Below are 27,957 nucleotides of genomic sequence, written 5' to 3' on the forward strand. Positions count from 1 at the left end.
CACCAAATAAACAAATAGAGGAAAATATAATGCTAATAATGGTTGACACAATATAGCTAATAAAGGCACAATTCAATAAATAATAAGTTCAAGAGAAAAATAACTCAATTGTAACTGTACTATTGCCTAATTTTTATGGATATGTTCTTCCGTTCAGAGACAAGTCCTGTGCATAAATCTACAATTATGCAAGCTTTTACGGGCCAGTTTATGAGTGACATTTCCGGACGAAAGTCTCAGGGTGCTCAACCTTGAGAGCATTTATTGCTGTGCGCAAATGACACCATAAATTTGATTTCTATAAAATAGCTCCAGAGAGTTCCAACAGGACTTTTACAATATCCAACAGTGACTAAGATCAATCATAACATTATTACAACTCCGTGTCTTTTCATTTGTAATTCTTTCGGAGCCAAACCTCCAACATTCCCAGTTGTTTAATGCCAGTCATTCATCAGAACTCGTGCTGAGCAGCGGGTTTCAGATGAGAAGCGGTGTATGATTTGAAGCCGCATGTTGTGAAGGTAACCTGTTTTTTTCTGATGTTCCCTTTTCCCACAGATGTTGCTTTTACAAGGAGGGGGCCGTTATAAATGTAATAAGGAGGCCGCCAAACACTGCTAATGAGCCATCTTGCCAAACAACAACTGCCTCCAGCAACACCTGCAACTACTGCAGTTAACCAGATAAATGTCATCCCTGTATATCTCACAGGCATTGGTGTTTTTGAAGCTATTCCTCTGGATGACTTGAAGAGTTACAAAAAAAAACGAGCCGGGTTTATTGTGCTACATGAATAACAATGCGTGATTGTGTGGGAGTGTGTATGGGGAACTCACTGGTGTGCCGGCAAAGGGAGCATGGTCACAGTTCTCTTGCCAGGAGCGGTTCAGGCTTAGCACAAAATCCTGAAAAAAGGGGTGGGTTTTATTGAAGACCGAAAAGCCCAGGATGTTGACTCGCTGGTCCGCCACATCATCTAGTCTCAGCAGAGAGAATTCCTGCAAGCACAGCGAAGCCAGAGGAAACGCAAGTCAATTAAACATAGCTGACTTTGATATACCAACAAATCACCAAATAACACCGAGCGACTTATTGAATTACTGTCGTACCAAAAAAGGTCACGTGTTAATCAAACACGCTTACATCCGATTTAATCTGCCTCGCTTTGTGTTCATTATCTTCCATTATTCCACGTGATTGACAAGGGAAGAAGCTGCGGCAATTTGTTCATTTCCACCAGTTAGCTATGCATCAGTGAGTGGGGTATATTGTATTATGCATTGGCCATATGACTTTCCTGGCATGATTTCAGTGCTTGTAATGTTTATGAGCTAAAATTACCAGGAGCCGAGGAATAAGAAAAGAAGTCTGAGGCAAACAGATAAAGCGAGATGAAAAATCTGTGGCATATTGAAATGTTTGGGGGGGAAAGGCGTTTGCTATTTGGCAGTGCTTGCTCCAGGGACTGGGATGGCTTTGAGTTGCCTCGAGGACAGCAGACAGCGGGACAGGGAGGGGAGGAGGACAGAGCAGAGGTGTGATGACCAATGGACATCTCCTGAAGGTTAATAGAGGTGTCAGCAGCCATTCCCGGCCCTTCAGGTGTCCACAGGGGTGCCATCCACCTTATGACAGCCAGGCTCAGCCCAGGCGTCTCGGCTATCGGTCTGTCTGTCTGTGGTGGCCCGTTGACTTGCAAGATAAGTAGTTGTGGAGGGCAAAAGAGTGTAGACAGAAGAAAGCAAGATGGGACGTGACGGGTTTTCTGAGGCAAAGTGCACCAAAGTAATATTAGCAAATAAGCAATTATTCCCACCAGGAAGTTATATGAGCAGGCAAATGATAATGAGTGTGTGTCATACAAACAAATTACCAAAATGCCCTTTAGAAATCCAGATCTTGGTTTCTCATCAAAATACGCAAAGTTGAAAGCAACCGCAAGCTGAAAGAACAAACACCCATTTAAATGTGGGAGGAAAATAGACGAGAGAAGCATTAAATAAATCAGAAAATGGACAAAGAGGGGAAAGGTTTCGAAGAGTGAAGAGGTCAGGAAATTAAAAATTGATTAAAATCAAAACCTAATGGAAAAAAGCTCAAAGAGGCTAAAAGCAAAACAAACTACATGTGAGAGACATTCTCCTCCTGGACAGTAAATAAAAGTCATTTAAACAAGGCTCCTTTTCTGTAATTCAACAGAAAGTAACACATTTGCTTAAGGTCAAAAGAGGGAAATGTGACAGTGCAGAAGCAGGTCTGTGATTGACGACACATTATGTCTGATTAGAGGATGCAATCAAGGATGCTTCTGGCTGTTCTTGAACTTTAGGAGACAATTCGGTTAATGACTGACATAATGAATAGTGCTGTAAGGGGAGAAAAGTTTGTTCATGACTGCACTGATGATGAAAGTACATTTTACAAAATGCAGAACCTAGCATTATTGTTTGAATATTAAGTATAATAGTGTATAATCAAAATATCTGAGGTGGGGACACAAGTGGGTTTGAAGTGAACATTATCAAGAGATCAAACAAGTATTGGTTGCTCCTAAAGTAGCTTGAAGAACACCTAATCTCCATCTCTACTGCAATACCTCTGCCAAGTCAAATACTGATTCTATTTTAATCTTCATTAGCTTATAGAGAAGTTTACTTTGCTGCAATCATAAAAATGGCTTTGGTAATTTTTTAGACATCTGCATCTATAGCTATCCCCAGTGGACCCCATAAGCCTTTCGGGACTGGCCATATAATTACTGGCTAAGTGTACTTTAATAGATCATTAGAGGCAGAGCAGTGCAAACGAGCATATCATTAAGCGTGGCCCTCAAGGGTGCTTGTAAATATGCACATGCACAGGAGCACTGGCACACCCACACGCAGAAATCAAATGTAATTGAGCCACCCATTTGCATGCACTGCACAGACTAAGGTCACCCAAATACCCTTGGGCCAGGTCTGACCCAGCGTATTTGAGGGCACACATGCTGCCACAGACAAAAGATATGCCCAGGTAAACACACAGCTGTATTGTATAAGCTCTTTGCATACTAAAAAGGCATTGGCTGAAACCAAATCATATCAAAACGTGAATCTTTACTATTTCTGCCACTACTCTTATTCTTCTGTGTTAAATTACCCATAATGCAGTGCTTCCCAACCTCCTTCCTTCTGGTGTATACTATAAATGCATAAATTAACCTGTTAAAAAAACAGTTCATTCATTGATTGTGATTGTATTTAATTGGTCTGTGCATGAACGGTGCATTAACCCTAATGGAGATTGTAAAGTGGGGGCCCCGGATGATGGCCGCCTAGCTTAGACAGGCTTTGTCGGGCTGCGTTTGAATCTGTTGGATTTATCCGTATTTATTACGATTTCCCCTGGGGAGATTTGACATTTCTGCGTGAGAGCAGATATATAATGAGCTTGTACAATTATTTGTTGAAAATGCTTAAGAAACAGAACAAGAACACTGTCACCGAGAGCCATGGGAGCGATGCTACAGCTAAGCTAACAAGCCCTGTCGTAGCTCCGGCCTCTGGAGCGGGTTAGAACCAGTAATTTTTGCAGCTCTGCAGGAGATTACTGAGAACATTACAAAGGCAGTTAACAATAAAAATGTACACTGCGCTTGCTGGTTAGTCCTGTAACTCAACTCAGAAGACTATCTGGAAAACCGAGCCACAACAGCTGAAAAGGATCTCTTCCCCTGCGGGCTAACATGGTGGAGCTAACAAGTCAAGTTCATGTCTTGATGGTTCATGTGGATGACTTGGATGACTAATCAGAGGTAATCTGCAGATTGTCGGTCTTCCAGAGGACACTGAAGGAAAAGATGTGGTCAACTTTATTGAGACTTAAAGCCCCAAATATCTAAAACTTTCAACAAAAGCCGGGAAAATAAAGCTTCACCGTGCACATTATTCCCAAGCTGACCTATCATACTGAAGTTCCATAACTTCAGTGAAAAACAAGTGATGGCTACAGCCAAACACCCTGCTGAAAATGTTCAATCATGTTGAAGGAATCCTTTGGCTTACAGATATTATACCTACGGAGTTATTATAACCAAGATATTCAACAAAGCAATAAACATATCACTATGACTGATATTTTTTATCAAGGCATATAAATCAGAATTTCAAGGGTAATAAATTAGAACCCCTTATAATATCTACATTATATCAATGCATTAATAAAAACAACTCTTCTTCTACTACCGTAAATACAGAGAAAAATAAATGGTATAAGCTAACCTTGATTTGACTGACAATAAGGGGCAAAATGTATGTACATCCCAGTGGAGGACCCCAAAATCACATGTCTGGAAGGAATTTTGTTGGAAAGTGTCCATTATTCTCAACTATTATTCTCAACTACCTGGGGCATCCAGGAGACGAACCACTCTCACGTGTTATGGGGCTGTCCTGTTGCTCAAAAATATTGGACAGAAAGCCACAGCCGGCTGTTTCTGACATTTCCATCCATCTGAACTTCAGAACTACGGTATGTATTTGGGCCTCAAAACTCCTGCCATGGACAAACAAAGAGATACCTTTGGGAACATACTTTTGGTGGCATGAAAAAAGGCTATCCCAAAGAAAGTGTTTACACAAATCACACCTACGATCAAAGACTGGACCAACTGGGACTCATTTATTTAGATGTGATGTGATCAGTGCCCATCTGCATGTTTTTGGTATGAGCTGTTTACCGACTGTGAATGATAAAATCATCGCAACGCCGCCAAAACCTGGCCATTAATATGATGATTTTGGTCTATTTTAGATAAAGATAAGATATAGATAAATCCTGTGGTGCGGTTGGCAGCAGACAAGGATATAAACCCAATGAAGCGTTTTATCAAATGCCTTTTAATGAAGACAGAAGATGGCAATGATTCGCTGGAATAAATCAAAAGAACTGACAGGACTAAAAGCACTCACGGATTTGCATCAAGCACATTTTACAGGGTTCTGTAAGTCAATGCCAATGCCAAACACCATCATGAACATAAACATTCATAGACATGACATTTTCTCTCTGCCAGTTGCTCAGACATGACCACTTTGCCAGCTGATGCTAAACGCTCCTTTGCATACAAAAAAATAGTGAAGCCATTCCCCATATTTAAATACTTAACATTTCTATTTCATTTATCTGGTCCCCTCACCAGTAACATGTAAATGAAATGTTCAATGGTCACTGGAATCCTCCAAGGAGTACAACACATCAGAAGCCTCAAGTGAGTTAGCCTTTAGCTAAGATGACAGTTTTACACACTAACTATCATCTAAAATATACACCAAAAAGATTACACTCATCAATGGCTTATAACGAAGCTTTGACCTCACCTAAATACGGTCAATGATTGGTATCGGCTCGAGACTCTCACTCTTATTCATAACTTGCGTGTTTTGAGTGCTAAAGCTAACGGCTATTCAAGCGTTTCTGTCACATGACTTATTTTTTGTCACCACCACTTTAAAGATGTCACCTCATGCAAGATAGTAATAAAAATAGCCCATACAATTGAAAAGGGTCTTTCGGGATGTTAAAGAAGAGGAATCCTTTGTTTTTATACTTGAGTATGCAGCTTTTGTCCTAGCGAGTATGTGATGTCACTTTGAACCCATGAACAGTGAAAATACATGATACTAGTTGTGTTGCTAAGTGGTTGACTACATGATTATCGAACACCATGAAGGTTTATTTATGTCAGTGATCAGGAATATCTGAATCTGATTGCCGTTACACAGTGTGGCAGTCTTTAGCCACACTGGTGTGACGATGCATATGAATCTCAATGGAACAATATTGAGTGTAATGTTGTGCCGGAGGTTCTTGTACAGGCAGATGATAAATGTCTACCTGCAAATTGAAGCACGTATGCCTGTCCTTCTGAGGGAGTCGGATCTCTCCTTCACTGTGGAACTCCTACAGGTTTCTACTTTTTCCCAAAGAGGTTTGGTAGTTTTTCCTAGCAGAGAAGGAGGGTCTAAGGACAGGGGAGCTTGGGACATTTGTCTAAGGACATGGGATGCTGGGACATTGCCAAGTCCCTATGAACATTGTTTAATCTGTTTTTCACTGTCGCCCTTCGAGGTAACTGCTGTTGTTATTTTGGGTGTTACAAAAATAAATTGAAAATGGCTGAGAAAATCCATGGGCAAAATCTGTGCTTGCAAGAGCTAATCAAAACATAAACTAAACAAAGATTAAAATCTTATCTTATGATAAACGTTTTGTTCCAAACAGCTTCGACCTGAGATTTAACGTCTGGATAACAAAAGATATAAACGTTTTTTTAAAAGCTTTGTTATATTGAAAGAATCCTTTGGCTTGGAGAAACAGGACTTTTATAGGTACCTTACTTTTCTGACTTTAAGCCGCTACTTTTTTTTGCGTGAAAGCCAGATTGTGAAATACAGGCGTTTTTCATACGACCAGAAGCAGGAGCTGTGATCCTGAGGAGATCGGCCTGTGTGTGTCCGTGTCGCCTCCAGGGTTCACGCAGGGGTCACGCTGGGAGATCAGTCCACACGCTGGACAGGACATGTCCTCTCTGGAGCAGAAGCATCGGATCAGGTTCAGTGATCAGCGTTCTCCTTGGCTCTGAGGCTTTCCTCTCTGAGGCTTGATAAAAAATGTGAAACCAGATGAAACTGGTCTGAAGAGACTGTCCTGGATCCAAATGTTATTGTAGACTTGAAAAGTTGCAAAAAGGTCCTTTGCTTGAGTGGGCATGATGCAGTTAATATCACATCTAAAAAGCGGGCACAGAATTCTTATTTATGGGAGAGAAAAGTTAGCTTCCGCAGGCGTTTCTCTGGAATGTCTTTGTTGGCTTAGCATTGCTAGACCAGAGATGAGCCCTCGTCTCCAAGTTGGTCTTCTCTCCTCTCTCTCTGACTGACCCCTGCGAGGCTGGGTTTTGGCACCATTGTTCAACCAATCAACACGCACGCTGAGTCAGAGCTGATCAGAGAAAAAGATCTGGAATATATCCGATGTGGCCATTGTTTAGGCCACATAGTTACAAAGATTAAGTTGTTCACAAGACGAGCCATAAAACCGGTAAATGAACATAAGATAAGATAAGATATTCCTTTATTGTCCCACATGGGGAAATTTCATTGGTGCAACGCAGGTAGATACAGAGGTAGATACAGAAGAACAGATCACTTATAGGAAGTCTGAAAAACACTTTCAGTAGAAGATCTCCTATAAATAAATAAAAACTCCCATAGACAAATAAATAAATAAATAAATAAATACCATTGCATGTGATCCCGACAGTAATTGCACATGAATATGTGTCACGACAGCACATAGGTTGCACATGAATTTCACAGCAATTGCACATATGACAGAATTGCACATCAGTATTAGGTTAGGTCAGTGTTGCGCCGGGATAACGTGACGATCTCCGGGTAAGACGACTGTTCTCCGCAGTTTCATGAGTTCCTCCTTTGTGGAAACGCGGTACCGGAGCCGGGGGGCGGGGCCGGAGCCGGGGGCGGGGCCGGAGCCGGGGGGCGGGGCCGGAGCCAAGACACATCGCAACGACACGACGAAAACACTCAATCCAGCCGAACAAAGTCAAAACAAGTTAATTTAAAGCGATTCCAGTGCGTGTCCCGATCGTTCGTGAAGTTCCTCTTTCATATAAACGTGTATATAAACGTGTACCGACGACACGCCGTACTTTAGCGCGGCCGGAGGGAGCGGGGAGGGGCTGGTGGGCTCGCTCGGAGCTAGCTCACGTCACAACAACACAACGAACGCAACGAAAAACGCTCAAATCCAGCCTAAAAAGTCAAAAACAGTTGAATTAAAAAACTATTCCAGCGCGTGTCCCTATCGTACAATAAAATAGAAAAAATATACTAACTATATTTACAAAATATAGGAGATAAAGCACAATAAGTGTGAGAAAGAAGAGAGAGCGTTTACACCGGGCTGCCAGCTGTACCAGCGCCTTATGCAGATCACAATAACATTATGTATAGTAAATTAATCTGGTGGACAATCAGATTGTTTACTAAAACTGCATTGTCTTTTTAGTGTTATAGATTTTGCCTTGGGAGAGAAAATGGCTCTGTGAGTTCATTTGAATCTAAAAGCAGTAATTTGATGTTCAAAGCGTGAAATCTCTGCTCCTGAAGAGACATCATAAATCTCCATGTGGGGTTGGACGTGGTATATCCTTACACCCGGCATTCCTGTCACCATGGCAACGTTCTGAGGTTGTCTGCGATCAAGCCCTCGGAAGCCAAGATGGCCGCCATTGAAACCTATGGAGCTGCTCATTGGCGCATGGTTCCAAAAAAGTGTTTTAGTTCCGCATTACTTCCTGAATACTGGTATATCTCCTCCCACTTTTGTGACGTCATCGCCGTGAGGCTTTGGCGTCGGGAGCGCGCACGTCACAGCAGCGTGAAAGACTGAGAAGTCAACACGGACTTTTGGAATAATTCGGCTTGAAATATTCTGTTTACGTAACGTATAATGATGGATTGTTATATCCATCTATAAATATACATGTATCATGTTGTAAAGCTCTGATATTTAAGAGAATTATAAAGAAGTGTTAAGATAAAAAAGTCTGGTTTAATGACAATGAATTACATTTAGAGGTCGAATAACGTCCTCATCATTTTCTGTAGTTTTTGGTTTGGGTATTTATTTTGTTATTAACTTTTCAGTTATTTATTTACATAATATAATTTGGCCAATATGCATTTTTTTTAATCAGATGAGAAGAAATATAAAATATAATCATCGATTCTGTTACATAATTGAGTTAAGCAGTATTTAATTATATTGTTTCCTTTTGTGTCGTTTTTTTTATCATGTCAATCTTTAATAAATACAAAACACATTTGTTTATTAATGTATTTAATACAAATAATGAACATGAATGAACTTGTTCAATAAATGTAAATCTGATTATAACTACAAATGATAAATTGATTTTAGCCAGTTTTAGTTGAGTTTTAAAGCTACAATGAGTTTTAAAGCTACAATGTGGGAGTCCCTTATTAAGGAGTTTGAGTCTGTGTAATGTTCATTATTATTATCATCATTAATATAATCAGAAAAGGTTTATTCCATTGTCAAAGAACAGAATTCACAAACAGTGGAACTTGCTTTGGTGATTCAGTGCAACATAAAAATATTAACAATGATAAAACAACCTGTATAAGTCAAATGGAACAAACTGAATAAAATAAGATATTCCTTTATTGTCCACACATGAGGAAATTTTGTTGTTGCAACACAGTAGATACAGAGGAAAAGGACAGAAAACTTATAGGAAGTTTAAAAAACACTCTTAATAGATCGATCTTAATAGAAGAACTCTTATAAACAAAAACTCCTCTAGACAGAACCTCTCATTTCTTAATAAAGAATGGAGGGGGGAAATAAAGATAAAATAAAAACAGCGTAAGACAAGATAATACTAATAATAATGGTAAAATAAACACTCTTTTTACATCAGTTATATGCACATGAATGTGACATTATTGTGTTAAATACTGAATATCTCAGTATTTAACAAGACTTTGTTTCCATGGCTACGCAGTCTTCTGTACTTCAGTAACTGCACCGTTCAGCTCCATCGTATGACTGAGACAAACAGAACATGTCACAGCTTTAGATTATACAAGTCATATAACATACACTTCATATGTTTTAGATTATACAAGTCACATAACATACACTTCATATGTTTTAGATTATACAAGTCATATAACATACACTTCATATGTTTAGATTATACAAGTCATAGAACATACACTTCACATGTTTAGATTTATAAAAGTCATAGAACATACACTTCACATGTTTGTCCTGAAGCTGTTTTACAGACACATGTGACACATCAGTGGCTCTTTTGAAGAACAATTATCATTTAGTTTTTTTGGTCATAACAAAACAGACATTTTATAAATTCAAAATACTGATTCTACACAGTTTACTTTTAGTCGAGGCAGAAGTTATTATTAAAATACCTTTTGCTTTGGAGTAGTCAGGAGTTTACTTGAGATGACTCTGTGTCTGCAGTGACCTGTAGTGACCTGTAGTGACCTGTAGTGACCTGTAGTGACCTGCAGTGACCTGCAGTGACCTGTAGTGACCTGTAGAGCTCTGGTCAGCACAGACAGACTAAACTCACTGGTCAGCACTCTGAAGATGAGAAAGATACTCATTAGAACATTGATATATTCTGCACATTTAACAGAGAAAAGCTGGAATATGTTATTGACAGATTTACATTTCGCTCTGTAACACAAAAGTTCCTCTTTTCACATTAATTTTTAAAGCTAGAACCAAAAGTCATTTACTTATGCATAAGTTTAAACCTTAGAAGTTAGAACATAACTCACATGTTTGCTAAATCTCTACATATTCCATGGAAGTAAATCCATGACATTACTATAGAAAACAAGCGTGTGCTTTGTTTAAACATAGCACACGTCATTATTAAATATGTAATAAAACCTCAAATGTGGTCTCAGCCCCTGTAAGTACAGCACTGTCACTTTTAAACACCTTTACATTTATATATGTAAGATATGACCCATTTCAGCAGGTTATATTTGAATTATTGGTTGTGTTTTATAGCACATAATACAAACATCACTTTATTTCCCTTCTTTCTCTAGTTTTCCTTGATCTGTGCATAACCTCTTGTCTCTTAGAACATTTAGTAAGAGAAATAATTAGTTATTTATTTGCAGAAGCACGAGCCATCACGACGTGTTATTGCATCTTTGTGTAGCTAAACTTTAGCTTACGTTAGCTCGTGTTAGCTCGAGTTAACTTGTGTTAACTGTGTAATCGTTGTTTTACACTTCACATGGAACGATGTGTGAAACGTGAGGAATGACATTCAAACACAACTTACGTGTATCGTTGGTCTCGTCTCGTCACATTCTTCTGTTTGTGTTTAGTTTCCGTCACATGTTCTCCCGAGGCTCGTTCATGAGAGTGACGTGCGCGCTCGGTGCGCGTACACCGTTCACCGGAAGGTTAAAAATGTATTTTTTAAGTATTTTAGAAACAGTTGAAGAGTGAATTTCCTTCTATTTTATTTTTAGACTAAAAACAATTTAGCATGTTTGGTAATTTTAGAGGCCGAACTCCTGAAATGGTCCGACCAAAAGGCTGCATTCTGCGAAGTGGCCACTACTCAATTTGGAGCCAGAGGCAGAGGGGGCGTACCCTATCCAGATATTATAATAGATCCATGTCTGCGATTCACCACAAGACGGACATGTGTAAAAATGATCTTAAAACCTTTGGTGCACTAAAAACTGTCATATTTCAAGATTAATGGAAGATAACTTTATTAAAAAGCAAAATAAATAAGGAGGCATCTGTAGCAATATTCAGCAAGCAAGGAAAGCATGCACCTGATCACTTTTGTCCAAAGCATGTGTGACTTGTTCCCAGTGGAGCCCCAGCCCTCCCTCTGTTCGTCACCTGTGGTCCGTCGTTTCTCAACTTTCTCAACGCACTGTCTGTGAGCTGCACAACACACTGGACTTTAGACAGAAACCTAAATGATTCTCTTATGTTAACTCATGATATGTTCATGTATGAATCATCATGGTTTCATGTGAATTATCTATGGACTCATGATGAATTAATGCACAAGTCATGATGAATTAATGCATGAGTCATGGTGAACTCATGTACCATTATTGCGTAAGTGGTACCACAAATTAAAGTCAAAATGTTTCCCAGTTTCACAGTAAGGGTAAGTTTTCCAAATGTATTAGAGTTAAAAATTCCCTTTTGTATGGTGCCAAATGGACAGCACTTGGACAGCAATGGAAAGTACTTCTGGTTGCACAAAAAGGCAGAGGAAAAACAACAACAAACACCTAGCTGCCAGTGTTGAAGGGAGCGGAAGGGCGAAGAAAAGGAGTAATAAAAATGAGGACGGAGAGAGGGACAAGGGATAACAGAGAATTTGGATGAGCCCGGACAGGAAAGGGGGCAAGAAACACAGCAGGATGGAAAGAACGTGAGAGTGCAACGGAGTGGAGATGAGTGGAGGAGTGCCCAAGTGACAGTCTGGCCAAAAGCCCCCCCGACACCGCCTGTCACATGGAGATCAATCAGTGTTGCGACCCGAGCCAACCACAAACGAATGCTTCAGCAACTCCTGCACTTTCCCTTTCAAAGACCACAGTCTCACCAATGTTCATCTGTCATCTGGATTTACTTTACCTTAGGTGCCGTTTTGAGGCAACAATCAAAACGTGTTATTGCCACATGCCTGGTGTTCCCGTTGAGAAAACCCAAATCTTTCGGCCCATTTAAACACAGCACAAAATATGAGCTTATTTGTTAATATTTCCCACCCTTTAGTTTGAATCAGGATAAAACATGTTATGTGCAAAATTCAGTAACTATATTTGATTATAAAAAGATGCTTGGTATTAAACGTCACCTACCATCGATCGAAATGTTAGGTGTAATTGATGTACATAGCAACAACACAAGAGCAGTATTTTTCATCACAGACTGATTATTGTTAGCACAATGAAGCTCAAAACCCTCGATCAACCTCCATTCTCTTTGTCCACTGATCCCATCTCCCTAAATAGGATCAGATTATAGTGATTCTCCAGGCTCCAAGGACAACCACTGAACAGCCGTGCATTTCTGCTCAATGCCTTATGGACTCTCGCAAAACAACACAACAACTGACTGACTGCTCAACACATTTCTGTTCACAGATAACGCTTTGAAATGTGAGCTTGGCTTTGGACCGAGTTCTGTATAATGCACCATAGTGCTGGATGGTTTCAAACGATGAGTCTAATCAGCGCAGGTTGGAATAATGCACACTTTTTGGGATTTTCTTATCCTATTAAATTGTAGGAGGATTGTCAGCAGTTGTTCAATAAATGTTAAGGGCTAAGTTTGTGTTGTCACGTTTTTTTTTAAACCAGCAATGTCTCCTCATAAACATTTATTAGGTTAATTTGAGCTATTCTTTCTTTTTCCAAACGCCTGTGGGCTCATTGTATGTTTTTTCTTTTTTTTTTATAGGTACAATGCACATTAATGAACACATATATCAGCTTACAGCTCCAAAGCACCCGAGGGCCCTAGGCAGGTAACAAAAATACAGCACACAAAAGGAGATTAGCACAACACAAGGAGATGTTAAAAAGTAAGTTTTTTATTAGTGATCATATGATTGATATGATTTCAGCCTCAATTTGAGATGAGTTTTACAAATAAAATAAGATAACCTTTATTTGACCCAAAAGGGACAGATGAAGATGAGTAATGAGGGGCACTAACTTATTTCAGGAGTGAAACTGTTCCAAATAGTAATAGTAATTAAAGAGCATCTTGGCTAGAACCTTCAATGAGGGATAAGATCATTGGGTGGTGAAACAATCTAACACCAAGTGTTATAAATGGCCTAATTTGTCTAAAATTGTGAAAGTTAAATTTCAATGTATTACACATAATAGTGAGAAAGAAGCAACACATTAACTACAGTTTGTAATTCTTCTCTCAAAAATATTCCCTGTTTTATATCTTGTGGTTGCTTTGTACACCACATACATTTGTAGTGTTTAACAACATGATAAATTGGAAAAACTCCATTGCTGAGAATGTAGGATGCCTCTTTTATACTTGTCAATATTTCCAGTTTTTTATGCAACTCTGAGAAAACCCCACGAGCACAAACAAACTTGCGGGTGATAAGAGTCCAGTGGAAAGACGTTTACATTATAGAAAATATGTCTAAGATAGAGACAAAGATGTTATTGGTAATACACATTCATGCTATTAATTACTGCAAACTTTTATTGAGTAACATTTCTGCAAATTGGATATTGATTTTTCTAATGATACTGCTAATTAATGGCCTCCTGCAATCGCAGGGCAAGCCTATACAATGCTCATTTTAATAGACCTCATCTTGTCTTCCCTCTGGAATGAGATCCATTTTGGTGGTTAACTGATTTTTCTGGTTAGCATGTGCAATTTTTCTGGTAATAATTCATTTCATGCTTGTATCAGCGCCCACATAAATTCAGAGTGAGCCCTAAAGCCTGCTGCCTTCTCCACTTAATTACACTGCTCTGAATGTCACAGCTAAAGACTTGTATCTCTGGGTATATTTTTGGAATTGGAAAAATAATTGGATGAACAAAAACGTTAAGCTTTGTTTTCCACATACAATTTTATAGTGGAGGTTAACAGTATGTTGTTGACAGGTCACTCACCTGTCCTCTCCATCATTCCTATGGTCAGCCTCTTTCATTGAGCACAACATGGGCATGAAATGATCATAGCATCCATCTTAGCTGCGTGTGCAGCTTTTGATGCACACGCATCACTATTAACTATTAAATAGTAGCATACATCACCATAGTTTGACAGCTCTCCTCCATACTCTTCAAAACAAATCACTTTTTTTTACTCATTATTCAAGGAATTATTACTGACCTGCGACAGTAACTAGCCATTTGTGAGGCGCCGACCTTATGTTCAGAATAATTCTGAGGAAGTGGAGGCCAAAAACACCATGAATATTGCACACACAGGCATATGTCTGGAATCTGAAGCAGTCTGAAGCTTTTCTTTTAAGCCACAGCAGATTTTTATGAGGGAGGAAAACAGCATGTCTGTAATAAAACCTTAGAGTGATTTCAGAAGTAACTTACTTACTTAATGATATTTTGAAAAAAAAATGCATAACTCACAATCCTAAGAGGGGTCTGGGGGCCTCAACCAAATAGCTTTAAATATTAAACAAAAAACAAACAGAACACGACCAGAGACCAAATTTGAAAATAAAAATACAAATAGACAAAAGAATAGCAAATGAAACATGATCATGACACAATTAAATAATAAAAAAAAAAGTCGCATTTGGTTATAGGGATGTCACAGAATCAAAATTGAGAGTCACAATTATCGCAAAGAGAAATATCACAATTTTACAATTAATCAGAATTACCGGTAAAAAGAAATGAAATTGTTTTTTTTACATTTAAACTTTCAAATATTCCTGTCAGAGTAAAATTTGTTTTTATAACAATTTAACCTGCCTAGCATTTAATATAGCAGATAATTTTGTAATACACCTCATTATAGCTCTTTCATGTATTATATCAGTTGTAAGTTGAGCTCCATGGTAACGATCAGACTTTGAGAACGTCAATAACAAACAGCAGTCTGAAGAATAAAAATAGCATTAACAGGTAATATTACGCTCTGGCACTACCTGTCTCCTCTTCTCTCCCTCCTTCTTCGAGCTTGCGTGTTCTGTGGTTGAACAGCTACTTTGCGCTCTAGTGTCTAAAGCGGTGCGGCCCCTCGCTCTGCCCTCATGAACTCATGAAGCAGCGGCATAAAACGGTACTCGCACTGACTGCAAGTCACACAGTTGACTCGCTCTAGTGTGGACCTCTGTGTGTAATGGCCCGGCTGTTCAGCGCGACACAGTCACCTGTACCACACACGCACGCACGCAGCTCATGGCAAAAACATGCAAAAGACCGATCCCCACAGACCGATCCAAAAAGGGATCCGAAAATGGAGGGAAAACAAAAAAGGCTTATCGGTACGGCCAATATAACATTTTCACCTGGGTATTTACAAACTAAAGTTGGAACAAATCGTTCATTTCTGCCAGGGCCACATCTATCTTTGCATCTACTGCTTTTGTGATCGTATCATTTATCTCTCACAAAGCCTCCATAATTATCGGGTCTACCTTGCACCTGGTCTCCTCCGCAGCCAAGTCCAGTCTGGAGCCCGGAGCTAGCTAGCCTAATTGTAGCATTGCTTGCCCAGTTCATGGTAGTTTTTCTTCTTTGTTTTCTTAAACATGTCGAGATATTGGGTGTCCCCAGGTGAATTCGTAATAAATATGAATAATTCAATGGTTTCAACCACAGCCCAACAGACCAGCCCAAGGAAGGCAGCCGTCAAGAAGTCAAAGTTTTCAACAAAAATAATGTAATATTCTGTATTCTAGTGCATTTTAGATATATTAGCCCTTCTCCTGTTCCTCTGCAGAACAGATCAAGGCTCCAGAAAACACAACAACCTGCAAACTATTGACACTTTCTGTTTCATTTATGAAAACATGATGTTGAGGTTGAAGCACTTATGCTTTGCTCAGCTCCACAGCATCTCTTCTTTCATTCTCTCGTTTTCAAAGTATCTAATTAAATATGAGGTCAATTTGAATAATCTAAAGACCATTTTACTCCTCGTGGTTTGTACAATGTGTATGCAGATCAAAAATGCCCCTGATCTGTCTGCATCTGTTAAAACAGCTTGTGTAGCTGTCCTTGTGCATCTCAGACTCCTTATGGAAAAATTATAAAGACCTAAAGACAGAGTAGGTCTACTGTCGGCTCACTGTTTAATTGCAGAAGAACAGTAGAGCTACTGCACAAATAGCCCATTGCGGAGCTTCTCAATGCTGGGGGTGCAGATCATGGCTATTGTGTCATACAATCCAAACTGCCCGGTCCGTGGCCCCTCGGAGCACTTGACGGCCTATGCACTTTATTGAACAAATCTGACTTTATTGAACAAATCAAATCAGATAAAGACCAGTTTGAATGTGTGGTCTTTATCCCTGCCTTTGCAGCAATCTTTCCAACCTGGATGTATGGATCAGATCTGTTCTTTTTGGTAGAATTTTTCAAGAGTCAATATGTCCACAAGAAATACAAATAACAGGACAAACTGTTCACATTCAGTGGTAGAACATGTAGTCTAAATGTCTAAAACTCTCCATTCTTTCAAACAGAATATATTAGATAGAGAACATCTCTCTCTCTGGCCGTGATGGACTGACAACTTTCATACTAAACATTTTATTTTCTGGGTGATTTTGCACATGTGTGATCATCCTGAGCATTGAAACAGCACATGCACTGAGCCAGTTTGATTGAATAGGTGGAATCCTGGCTGAAGGCTGCAAAACCTACTTTACACACACAATTCATAAACATTAAGAGCCAAATTGAATGTCATTAACGTTTTGAAAATAATGTGGAGAGTGTGATAGAAAATTCAGAAATTGCCTAAGGCTGCAAACACAAAGTTGATGTGTTTAAGCTAGCAGGAGATAATTAGCAGCTTGGTGTTTGAATGAGACTGGGACAATGAGACATGGTCGCACTGCTAACAGAATGTGTACCTGGACAAATACATATTTAAAAAGTCCCGGGGAGAGACGGTGCTGGTTCTACACAATCCCATCGACTCTACACGAACACCATCACAAGCTCCAATCAGTTTAGTTTCATCATCTATTAAGCTTGTGTCTTCCTTTCTTTGTCTGACTGTTAGATTATCACAATACAATAACTGGTCCCATTCATCAAAGAGAAAGCCCCATCAGTATGATTAAAACCGCAAAGAGATGGACACTGTATTTGCTCCAAAAACCACTAATGACTTTTTGGTTGATGGTAAATGCGGTGAGACAGTGGCAGCGTTAGACCAATGTGGATTTAATGCTTATAAAAGGCTATAGCATTCTAATTAAACCAATTGGAGTGTTACTTACAGGATTATGGCATCAGAAAGTTGAGCCAAAGAGAAACAAGCGTATAGCTTTGTTACAGCTAATAAAAAAATAAAAGGATTTAGTCAGCAATGAAATGAGCAATTAGGAGTAAAGTGTCCTAAATTGTCTCGCTACATAGTTTAACATGTAATTAACTTTCTATATATTGTATACAAGATCGGAAATGTTGACAGCAAAACCGAAGAGAAAAAGGCGCTTGGGCATACATTTTTATTTTATATCATAGTACTTCTGACCTTTTCTCTTTGTTTTTCACACCATTATATCATAATACATTTTATGGATAAAGATGTGCAGAGCTGTGAGCAATTTAAAGTGTGTTACACCGGTAAAAGACATTCACACACACACAAACCTAAAGCGCAAAAAGGAATATGAAATGGCAACCTGCGAGCAATTCAAACTTTCCTGAGCTCTGCCTACAGTGAACAGGCCTTGGGATTGGGGAGATAATGGAGTGCAATACAAGCGTCAACAGTGAGTCATGCAGACAGGGGCCCGAGTGGGCTGCAGGTGAGAGACCCAGTGTATAGAGTAAGGGCCAAGGACGACAGTGGGCATATTGATGGGAGGAGTAGGTCTGCGAGGCGGAACGCTACAGTCAAATGTTCACGTTCACCTCCACATATTATATTCTGCCGATGTCAGTCTAATCTGCTCGGAGAGAAAAAGGCTGTGAACGTTGTATAATCCTTTGGTAAACAGCATTGCTCTAATATTTTTGTAAAGTCATGTTTGGGCAGATAAGACACTAGGGAAGCCGTCAAATACTAACAAGATAAGAATGATAGAAATGTGCTTCGTTATAGACATTTTAAAAGCAATAACGGTACATTGCGGTTTAAAATGTAGTGCCACTGAAGGTACTGATAATATACACTTTTTTCCACTTACATTTGTTGGTTGTGCTGGTTTGGTCCCACATTTCTATTATACCAATATTGCTAGTATTTTAAAGTGGTGAATGCATAGCAGCATCGCTTATCATGTCTTATGAATGGGCAAAAGTCCTCAAATACACCCATTTTGTCTGAAACCCTTGTCTTGTTTTAGCTTTTAAAATGTTATAGCATTAGTCTACAAATATAGTCTTGAGTCAATCTACTACGGTCTTGGTGGTGCTATGTAAATAATTGAGAATTCTATAAATGTTCTATAAATTCAAAGCTTTCTTATTGGTGACAAAGGTTCTTTATGAATTTGTCAGTTATACAAAGTGCCTGGATTACCTGTTAACCTCTTGAAATGATGCATAAATAATTCATGAGTGCCCTTTATGAATAATGGCACATGCTTCATTGGACTTGTCACACTTCTTTGTGAGAAAGTAACAAACTAGAGGACAGAGCTGTGAAGGGACGTGTGGAGGACACCGAGGGCCACGCTAAATGGAGAAAAGCTTTATTAAAGGAGTGCTTTTAAATATAGTTTCATACGTAACTTCACAAATGCTTTCAAAAAAGTGTTTTTGAAAGACAATTTACAACATAAATGAGTAAATGATTTGGTAAATGTTTCAACAAATATTAAAATTTTAAACTTTTGATAAATAATTTGGAAATATTTTCAAAAGAGTTTTCAAAAGTATAATATACAAATTGAATTAGCTTCTCCGATTAGCTTCTCAGTTTAGCGCTCCTTGTGCTCCTGGCTAAAGTAAAGCCAATAATTAAAGGGAATTAGTAAGAACCTTGTTGATTCGTTCGAGCCCCTCCTGTCAATCAGCCAATTATGTCAAATGGTATTAAAACTATTGTTTTGTCTAAAAACAATATAATTTGTTCAGAATGATGTAAGATTATTTATTATGAGTTTAAATATGTAAAAGCTGTGTTGTTATGTATATTTTGGGCAGTTTGAAAATCACCATGAGCCTGAGAAAAAAGCAATGGGGTGTTGCTTTAGCCAATCAAATCATAAGAAAATGACGATGTCGCAATAAAGTAGTGTGTTTACATCATGGAGCTACGGAGTTTACGCTGGAGACGCGGCGCAGCAGGAGCGCACACCAAGTGAAAGTGACTGTGCAATCGCTCTGCTGCAGAAGTCTTTTGAAAGAAACAAATAAAGGAAAGTGGACCGGATCAGCCTCCCATTAAGGTCAGACACGAGGTTAAAAAAGACATAAGTGGATAAGTTATACCAGAGGGCTTCGCTGTGGCTAGCTGGTTGCAGTGAAGCTAATGCTCTTTTGTTTTACGTGATTACTTTTTAAAACTGCATCTTCAAACTCCTCGACCGTTTGTGGCTGTGAATAAAAATCATATTTGTGATGAAGTGAAAGCGTCTGATTTCTCATCAATCTGAGCCGATGAGACTTCTGATGTGTTGAACCTGAAGCACTTGTGCTCCGTCACCTTGACTGTAAACAGAGTTATTTTGAGTTTTTTACGCTGCACAAAGCCAACGCTGAACTTCTATTCATAAATAGATGGTTTGGTTATTAGAAAACCCATGAAAGAATGGCATGTCTTTTAGAAAAACTTTCCATACAGCAATGTTGTCTGTGAAAATTAAATATAAAAATTAAATTTTTTGATTTACACATTTAGTTTGGGTCAACGAATGCCACTTAGAAGCTAATCTTTTTATTTAATTTTCTGTTCTGTTTTACGAAACAATAATTTGTGTTTTTTATTTTTTCTTCATGTAGTAATTGCTACTATGCACTATAAGGTGCAGTATCACTGAGAATACTTGTTTTGCTCTTTACAATCAATATTTCTATTATATTAAATGTAAAACGTAATTTTATGTCAAATGTATTTTCTCACAAATGGATTCTGAAGTCATAGTATTACCATTAACAAAAGTGGAAATGAAGTTTGTTTTCTTAATTAATTCAGTTGTAAATGTGTATTTAAAATATGTATTGTACAGCCAATGTATAATATTCACACCTTGGACATTAAACCCCTCCAAAGACCATGGTAATGTCAAAAAGCCCCCGTCACCAGCCGTCACTGCTTTATAGTTCACTTGTATTATTTGGACCAGGAGAGCCACAGTGAAGCTAAACGGAGAAGCAAGACAATAATTGTCTTGCTTCTCCGTTTAGCTTCACTGTACCACTTTTCCACTTTATTTGCAAAAGGTTTTCCTAAAAACATTTGTAAATTAAAGTAAAATATTTGCAGATTCATTTTAAAACAGTTGTAATAAAAGCTTTTGGGAATCAATTAATTAAATCGATTTAAAAACTCCTCTCATAAAAGTGTTTACGTATTTGTTTTTCAAATTATCTTTACAAATCAATTTGATTAGAGCATTTCCAAATAAATGAATTAAATCCTCTTTTAAAAACACATTTGTTAATTTATTTATGAACTATTCTTGTAAAGAGTTATTTGATGATAGCCCATTATAGATGATTGATGTATCCATTCCCTCTGTCCCACAAGCTCAAATATGATGAGATGTTGAGATGTTTTAAAGCGTTTAATACCATTACAGCCATTAGTCATACGCCCTCATTGAAAGTGAAGCTCACATCTAAGTAAAACTAAGTGTTTTTTTGTCTTTAAATAAAATATTTAATGGGGGAAAAAAAAGATGTATCAGGCAATGAAAGTTAGTTCAGCTTTCAAGGACAAAACCCAGAGTAAATGCTCTACATTACTCATACATTCACAATGGTATTCATAAAAATGCACAATACCCATATACTGTACTGTACAACCAATCAACAACCCATAATTATCCAGTCAATTTAACCTTTGAGAATCACATATTCCACATGTAATAGAAGTAGAAACAGATCAATGCAAGAAATCAATGCCTTGATACATTTATTGATGATTTTACTGGATCATGAAAAAGAAGAGAGATGAGTAGATGGACGAGACCAGATCAAAAAGGTGGGCGGACGAGGCATTGGACACACAAGAGGCTTCATCAAATAAGAGCTAAATCACTTCCAAGGACAGAAATGAGTTCTATTACGAGAACGGCCCTTTCCCAATACTTCAAATGTGTGTTCATGACGAGCCGCTAAAGGGTGCAGGGCGTCCCCATTCTTTAGAACGTTTTGATCCGTACTTCTCCCCACACTTCAAGCAAGCGTGTACATTTCCCACAATGCATTTCAATGTGACGTTTTCAATCGGCACAACGCTTCTGCCTTAGGAACTTAGGAGCCAACAGGAAGAAAATGGGAACGAATGTCTTCACAGTTAAAATGACAATATTTTGAATAAATATGAGACTGTCCAGCAAACAACACTGTAAAAATGTGTATTATTGGGACAGAATTAATATTTATCCATGCTGGCTATTAAAAAAAAAAAGAACAATAATATAATAGTGCAAATCTAACCTGTCCTGTCCTGGATACATGTACACGTTTTTCAAAGTACTATTTGTCTTCACTTGTCAAAAGCATATATTTGTACAGATTTTTACAGTTGAGGGATGAGGTAATAGTTTATTCTACTGCACATGGCGGGTCTTTGTGCATGATCGCTTAACACACAAGCACATCAAGTCCAAAACAGCTAAAGAACCTTAACACACGACCACACTTATGTCTGACCCAGAGAAGACTATCAGATTATTAATCAGATCGTCAGAAATAAATGTAGTCGTATTTGACAGACTCTAAAACACAAAAGAAAATACCTTTTCATTACAAAACAGTGGCATTATTATTATTAAAGTGCAAAATAACAATAAACTGCTTCGGATTTTCATCTATAAAACATTTTATCTGTAAACAGAAGCCTTCCAATCACCATTGTTCAAACTGTATTTTGTTTATTTAAAAAAATCTCAAAGTAGAAATAGAAATAATCGTGGTCGAGAAAATAATCACTAGTCACTACTAACATAATTATTAGTTACAGTCCTACTTAAGCATTTATTGGTGAATTACAGATGTTTTCAGATGTATGATTTCATTATGATTCCTGTATTTAGTGAAGCACACAGCTTAGACATATTAATGTCATACCGGTAGTTTATATTCTGGATGGATAGATGCAGCTCTCTGTTGTCACCGACCACGCAGCCTATTACCTTTCCCATTACTCAGTTGATTGGTTCTCAAACTCTCTGTCTAAACAAGAAAAATATGAACTTTACATAAGCCATGGAGTGGCATTAATTAAATTGCTGTCGTTTTCACAGTCACAGTGGTTGCCCTCTAAAGTAGTTTGCCTGACAAGAATGATTTGAGGTTAATAAGCTATCTGTTGTTGAGTTGTTGATCTTTCAATGTGAATAGTCCATTCACAAACACGAGTGGCGTGGCTGTTGAGGAAAGTGCAGGTGAATAAATTTCAAACAGAACGGCAGGTGGACTCCACTCTTGGCTTTTGAGAGTTAAAGTGACGTAAATAATAACAGTGGATTAAAAAAACAGGTTGAATTTGAAACCACCAACTGCAGTGCATAATAAATCTGGCTGGAGAGTGCAACAAGTCTTAAAGTGGAAGGCATCTCGCAGACGTAAAAGGATTCTTGGCATAAACAGGCTTTTTTTTATTTTAGAGTTATATTGTGCAATTGGTTTCAAAAGAGAAGACAATTTATAAAAATCTATTAAGCAAATATCAGATGTAACCTTAATATCTGTCTCGAAGTGCCAAAAAAACAAAACCCACAATAAACCAAGGCAATTTTTCTCCAATGCTTCCAATTTTAGTGCCGCCATGTGAGAAAATCCAGGTCTTTTTTGTCATACACAGGGACATTTTTGTATATAGAGTGTGATAAATAACAGAGCTCGACGTTCCAGTGGCTGAATGTGACATTGTGCGTGTTATTTGACTTTTCTAATTCTCGAGTCTGTGTTTATGTGCATGTGACAGTCAGGAAGTGGTGGCAGCGCATAACAATGACTGCTTTGACAAGAGGGATCACGGCTTTGCGGCGGGGAAATGGGACATGAAGAGGAAAACAAACAGAGTGAGGGGAAAGAAGGGGGGGTAATATGTCAGGCATCACTGTTTGTCGACGCCCGGATTCTGACTGTTGCACGTGAAAACGTCTTTCATCGAGATCCCAGATGAGGCTGAGGTGGCCCGGTTCCAGCGCTCGGCTAACCTTCAAATGACATTAGGCGTCTCGTCAACATATGATGAGTCACTGCCGACCAGAGGTGATTTATTCAATCGGGGCGAGTAGCTGGGATCGCGGGATACAAATCACTTAGATGGAGCCGTGGTGCGACAACCGAGCGGATGAGTGCGCACAGGTTATTGGGGAGAGGCTTGCACATGTTTAAGTGTGTGCAGAACGAGAAACACTTTTCAACAAGGGAACCGGATGAGTAAGAACTTTTATGTGCAATAACAATGTTCCTCAAGGGAGCTATTCAATCTGTAATAGAATTTGCTAAAGCTCAACTTGCAACGCTACGACAAGAAGGACAAGCATAGGCAATCCAATGGTTCAAACTCTAACTAGCTCTAACTACACATGAGGCACTTGTAATGATCTTGTAGGGGAATGGAGATGGACATTCCACGGCCAGATAACAGAAAATCTGTCTTTGAACATTGGTTTTTTTTTGTTCTCCCTCTGTCCCTCACCGCAGGGAGCCGCTGTGACTTGTGTGATAACAGATCTTCTCCCCACAGTCTTACAGGAGGACGCCCCGATGAAAACTGTTTTATGTGATTATGCCATGAATGTTTGTCCGAATCAACTCCGTACACCGCATGTTTCACCTTGTGTTACGTATTTTTCCACTGTTTAAGGTTTTGTAATTCCCAATGCTTTAACTCGAGTGCCCATCACAGGTGAAAGAAGATGTAAAATGTATCTACCTCAAGAAATAATGTGTACAAACTGCCCAAAAGTGTTTAACGTGTAAATGTTAAAACAGGGTTTAAATGTTTTGCCATTATTTACGTTACTCTAGCTTTATTTTCTCGACCAGGAAATGTTAAATGGGAAGTCTGCGCAGTAGCGCCCGCCCCTTTCGCTCCCAGCATGCCCTGCGGGCCAGGTATCAAAAGGACGCTCCAAGCTAGAAACGCTCTCTTGCCCTTGCTCTTGCTCTTCTCTTCTCTTCTCATCCACTTTGTCTTTTTTCTTGGGAGCCGTCTCCACGGACGAGCCTTTCACTTTTCCTTTTTCTCAACAAAAATCCGTCCGTCACGTGTTCGACAAGGCCATGCCAGCCCTGGACTCTGAAACCACCTGAAACCACCTGGAACTACCTGGAACTAAGCTTAAGCGCTAAACCAGACAGAGACTTTCTTTGCAACTTCGTTTCTCTTCCTTTTTGAAGTAATCTACGCCGTTTACGTGGATTAGCGCAACGCTCTCATCTGAGTAAAGGCCGCGTGAGGAGCTAACACGCCGCTAAAGCGTTCTACCGCTAAGGAACTCTCGGATATCGCCTCAGTTGCCACCGGCGCCAAGGACCTCACAGCCGCCGCTGGCTTCCTCGCTCCACGGCCAGCACACCGCTCCACGGCCAGCACACCGCTCCACGGCCAGCACACCGCTCCACGGCCAGCACACCGCTCCACGGCCAGCACACCGCTCCACGGCTAGCACACCGCTCCACAGCCGCCGCCCGCTTCACGAACCTTCGCCGCCACACCGCTACACGCGACGCCTCGCTACGGATCTCGTCCGCGGACAAGGACCAGCCGGACCGAGTCTCTACAAACCGTAAGCCGAGTTCAGCGTGCGGTTCTTTTGTGGCGTGGTTTGGGTAGAGCTCAGCTGTTCCTCCTCCCTTTTAGCTTCTCACTTCCCCCTTTTTGATATAGATTAGCATAGACACGTTTGATTATCAAAGGCAAAACCCTGGTTTAACATTATCTGCATGAAATTTGCTGTCAAATCTGATATAACATCACCTGTGATTTACCTGTGCGCATTTCTGCTCCGGTGTTTTTGATTGCCCTTTGGATAAATAAACTACACGAAAGAGTTATTGACTATTGTTTGTTTGATTAGACTATGTGTAAGTCCCTGAATCGTGAAACACCCTTCAGACCTTTTTAACGAGCGCGATTAAGGACCGTATCTTAGCTCTTTGGGTTTTACCCTGGTGCCCCGTCTTGTCTCGTTTCTGCTAAGAAATCTCCCTTAATCATAAACTGAATACATGTAGTTTGAGACCCTACAATCTAATAATTGAAGCTCATTATGATTTAGCATGAGGAATTGTGAGGTGAGAGAACACAAGGTAGTTAAAAAGCCCAAAACAACACAATATTTAAGATTTAAGCAATCAGTGCGTGTAATGTCTTTTTTTGCTCCGAAATTCCTGCTTCATAATGATCAGCAACATTAAGCCAAGTAAATGGTTGTTCCTAAATTAGGCTGCGTTATCCAGGTCTAGAGGAGCAGAGATAATGTTGATGAGGACAGAGCATATTGTAACCTTCTCTTTGAATGTACTTTGAACTCTTAATAAACGGTTACGCGCGCAAAAAAAGGCTCAGCAGCATTCTCACTGCAGACAGCTCTAATGACACTTGATGAACGAGCCCTTCTGCACGTGCATCCATCTTCTGTGCAGCGCTGCTATTGACTAAAGCGCGGCCTTACGCATGCAGAGTGTTCACACTTACGGCGCTGTCAGCTCAAATACGGCGTTGTGCTAGATTAAGAACAAAGCGTGCAAACAAAACACGTGAAATGAAGATAGTCAACGTCTCCCTAAGAGGAATTGACAAAATTTGAGGCGCTGCATTGATGAGGGTTGTGAGATGATTCTGTGGAAACAGATTAGGCAGGGGAGCGGTCTGGCACGTCGTTAGTCAGGGGTGTCAGGAGTGCAGATAAATGAAGAGTCAGCAAAGCATGCAGGCACCACAAGAGGGAAATGAAAAAAAAAAGCAAGAAAAAAGAAAAAGCAGATAAAAAAAAGTGAAGAAAGAGCTGACACATGTTTGGCGTTTGTAGAATTAAAAGGCAATTATTTAATGCACCGTTATTGTACAAGTGAAAAGTAATTCACTTCTTATATGGCGCTTTTAATGTTATAGTACTTTCATTTATAGGGACAGTAAATCACACAGTCTCGCTCATCTAAATACTACAATATATTTATTATTACTTTAGTTGAATCACATGTGAATTCAACAAATAAGATGTTATAATTGGCAATATATTAGCATGGTTATACACATACACATGTTCAAAGAAGTCATTCAAACTATTCCCAAGACCTTCAATATTTGATCATGCATAATGAGACTTTTTAACATTTGACAGCAATTCTCACAGATTATATTGACTTTTGATCAAAGTGAAAGTTCTAAGGACACTTTCTTTTATATGGTGCCTTCAAAAGGTAAAATATGCCTACATTTTTTACTGGTTTGAATTGGTTCAACGAAAAAAGAAGTTTGAATGTCCTCAGTTTCACCTATGTTAAATCCACATTATTGATTTCACATAGTTGAGCACCAGTCCATGGCCCTCGATCAGCACTGCTTTTTGTCTGTTTCAATATTCAGACCTTTGTCAAAAAAGGTTTGGACACTGCTGATTTAACACATATAATTCTATTTTTTAAGAAAGCCTTTCCACATTCCCACAAATTAATTCCATTAAATACATTTCTATGAACTAAAAAGGTATGCAAAAAAAGACTGTATACGTATACTGTATAAATATATACTGTATTTATGTAGATGAAGAGTGTTTTTTTCACCTTCATCCCCCTCCTCTAGAGCAGTGGTTCTCAAGCTTTTCAGTTGCACCCCGCAAACAACCGCCGGCATCACAACCCTAGACGTAAAACGTAGGCTACACCCAAAGTACACTCATGCCTAATGTTTGATTTTAGTTTGAAGATATCGACCTATATAAAGGAAAAATAAGAATCTACATTCACCACTGCATTCGAAGGTGCCGAGCTGGTTTAAGACCATGGGATCAATTTGCAATTTGCAAAACCACCGCCCCCAAGTTGAGAACCACTGCTATAGAGCACTGTAAAGCTCTGATCATGTAGTAGACAAAAGACACAAATGTATGTGACAGAGCATTGTCCAAATGTTCCGCTTCACTAAATGTGTACATTCAACGTACAATGTCAGTCTTTGCTCTCGTGTTTTAGGACAATAACTAAATTGTTAAAGGGAGAATGAATGCTACGTCAAAATGGCACACATTACAATTGCAGTGTGTTATTGCCATAACGTGGAACTAATTCTGTCTGTAATGTTTTATATTTTCGGCTGTGTTAAACAAATTATGATTTCACATTTAATTCAATCAAGAATATCAAATTCATATTTACATAATGCTCTGGCGTAATGAGAAAAAGGAGAGATTTGATTGGCTGAGAAGAGACCTTGCCCGCTTGACCTGCATTATAAGCACTGACCTGCACCTGATGCACCACGTTTAACATAACCAGTTTTAACACAAGT

The 27,957-nt window shown here is 39.1% G+C and overlaps 1 protein-coding gene and 1 long non-coding RNA gene across 3 annotated transcripts in view; both read right to left on the minus strand.

Moving 5' to 3' along the window:
- The window catches only part of grik4 (glutamate receptor, ionotropic, kainate 4), a 194,165-nt gene that overhangs the window by 44,476 nt on the left and 121,732 nt on the right, over positions 1–27,957 (minus strand). For both annotated transcript variants that reach the window (XM_072462977.1, XM_072462969.1), the window contains exon 8: positions 840–1,001. In XM_072462977.1, coding sequence (XP_072319078.1) covers positions 840–1,001 — 162 coding nt within the window. The remainder of the gene's footprint in view (positions 1–839; positions 1,002–27,957) is intronic.
- LOC140370925 (uncharacterized) lies at positions 8,994–11,008 on the minus strand. Its single transcript, XR_011928414.1, has 3 exons — positions 10,925–11,008; positions 10,029–10,203; positions 8,994–9,642 (listed from the first exon to the last, which is right to left on the minus strand). It is a non-coding gene; the product is annotated as an uncharacterized lncRNA (long non-coding RNA).

This window comes from Eucyclogobius newberryi, unplaced genomic scaffold, assembly GCF_026437365.1.
Source record: "Eucyclogobius newberryi isolate DKJ021-1_F unplaced genomic scaffold, fEucNew1.0.hap1 SCAF_10, whole genome shotgun sequence".
NCBI lineage: Eukaryota > Metazoa > Chordata > Actinopteri > Gobiiformes > Gobiidae > Eucyclogobius > Eucyclogobius newberryi.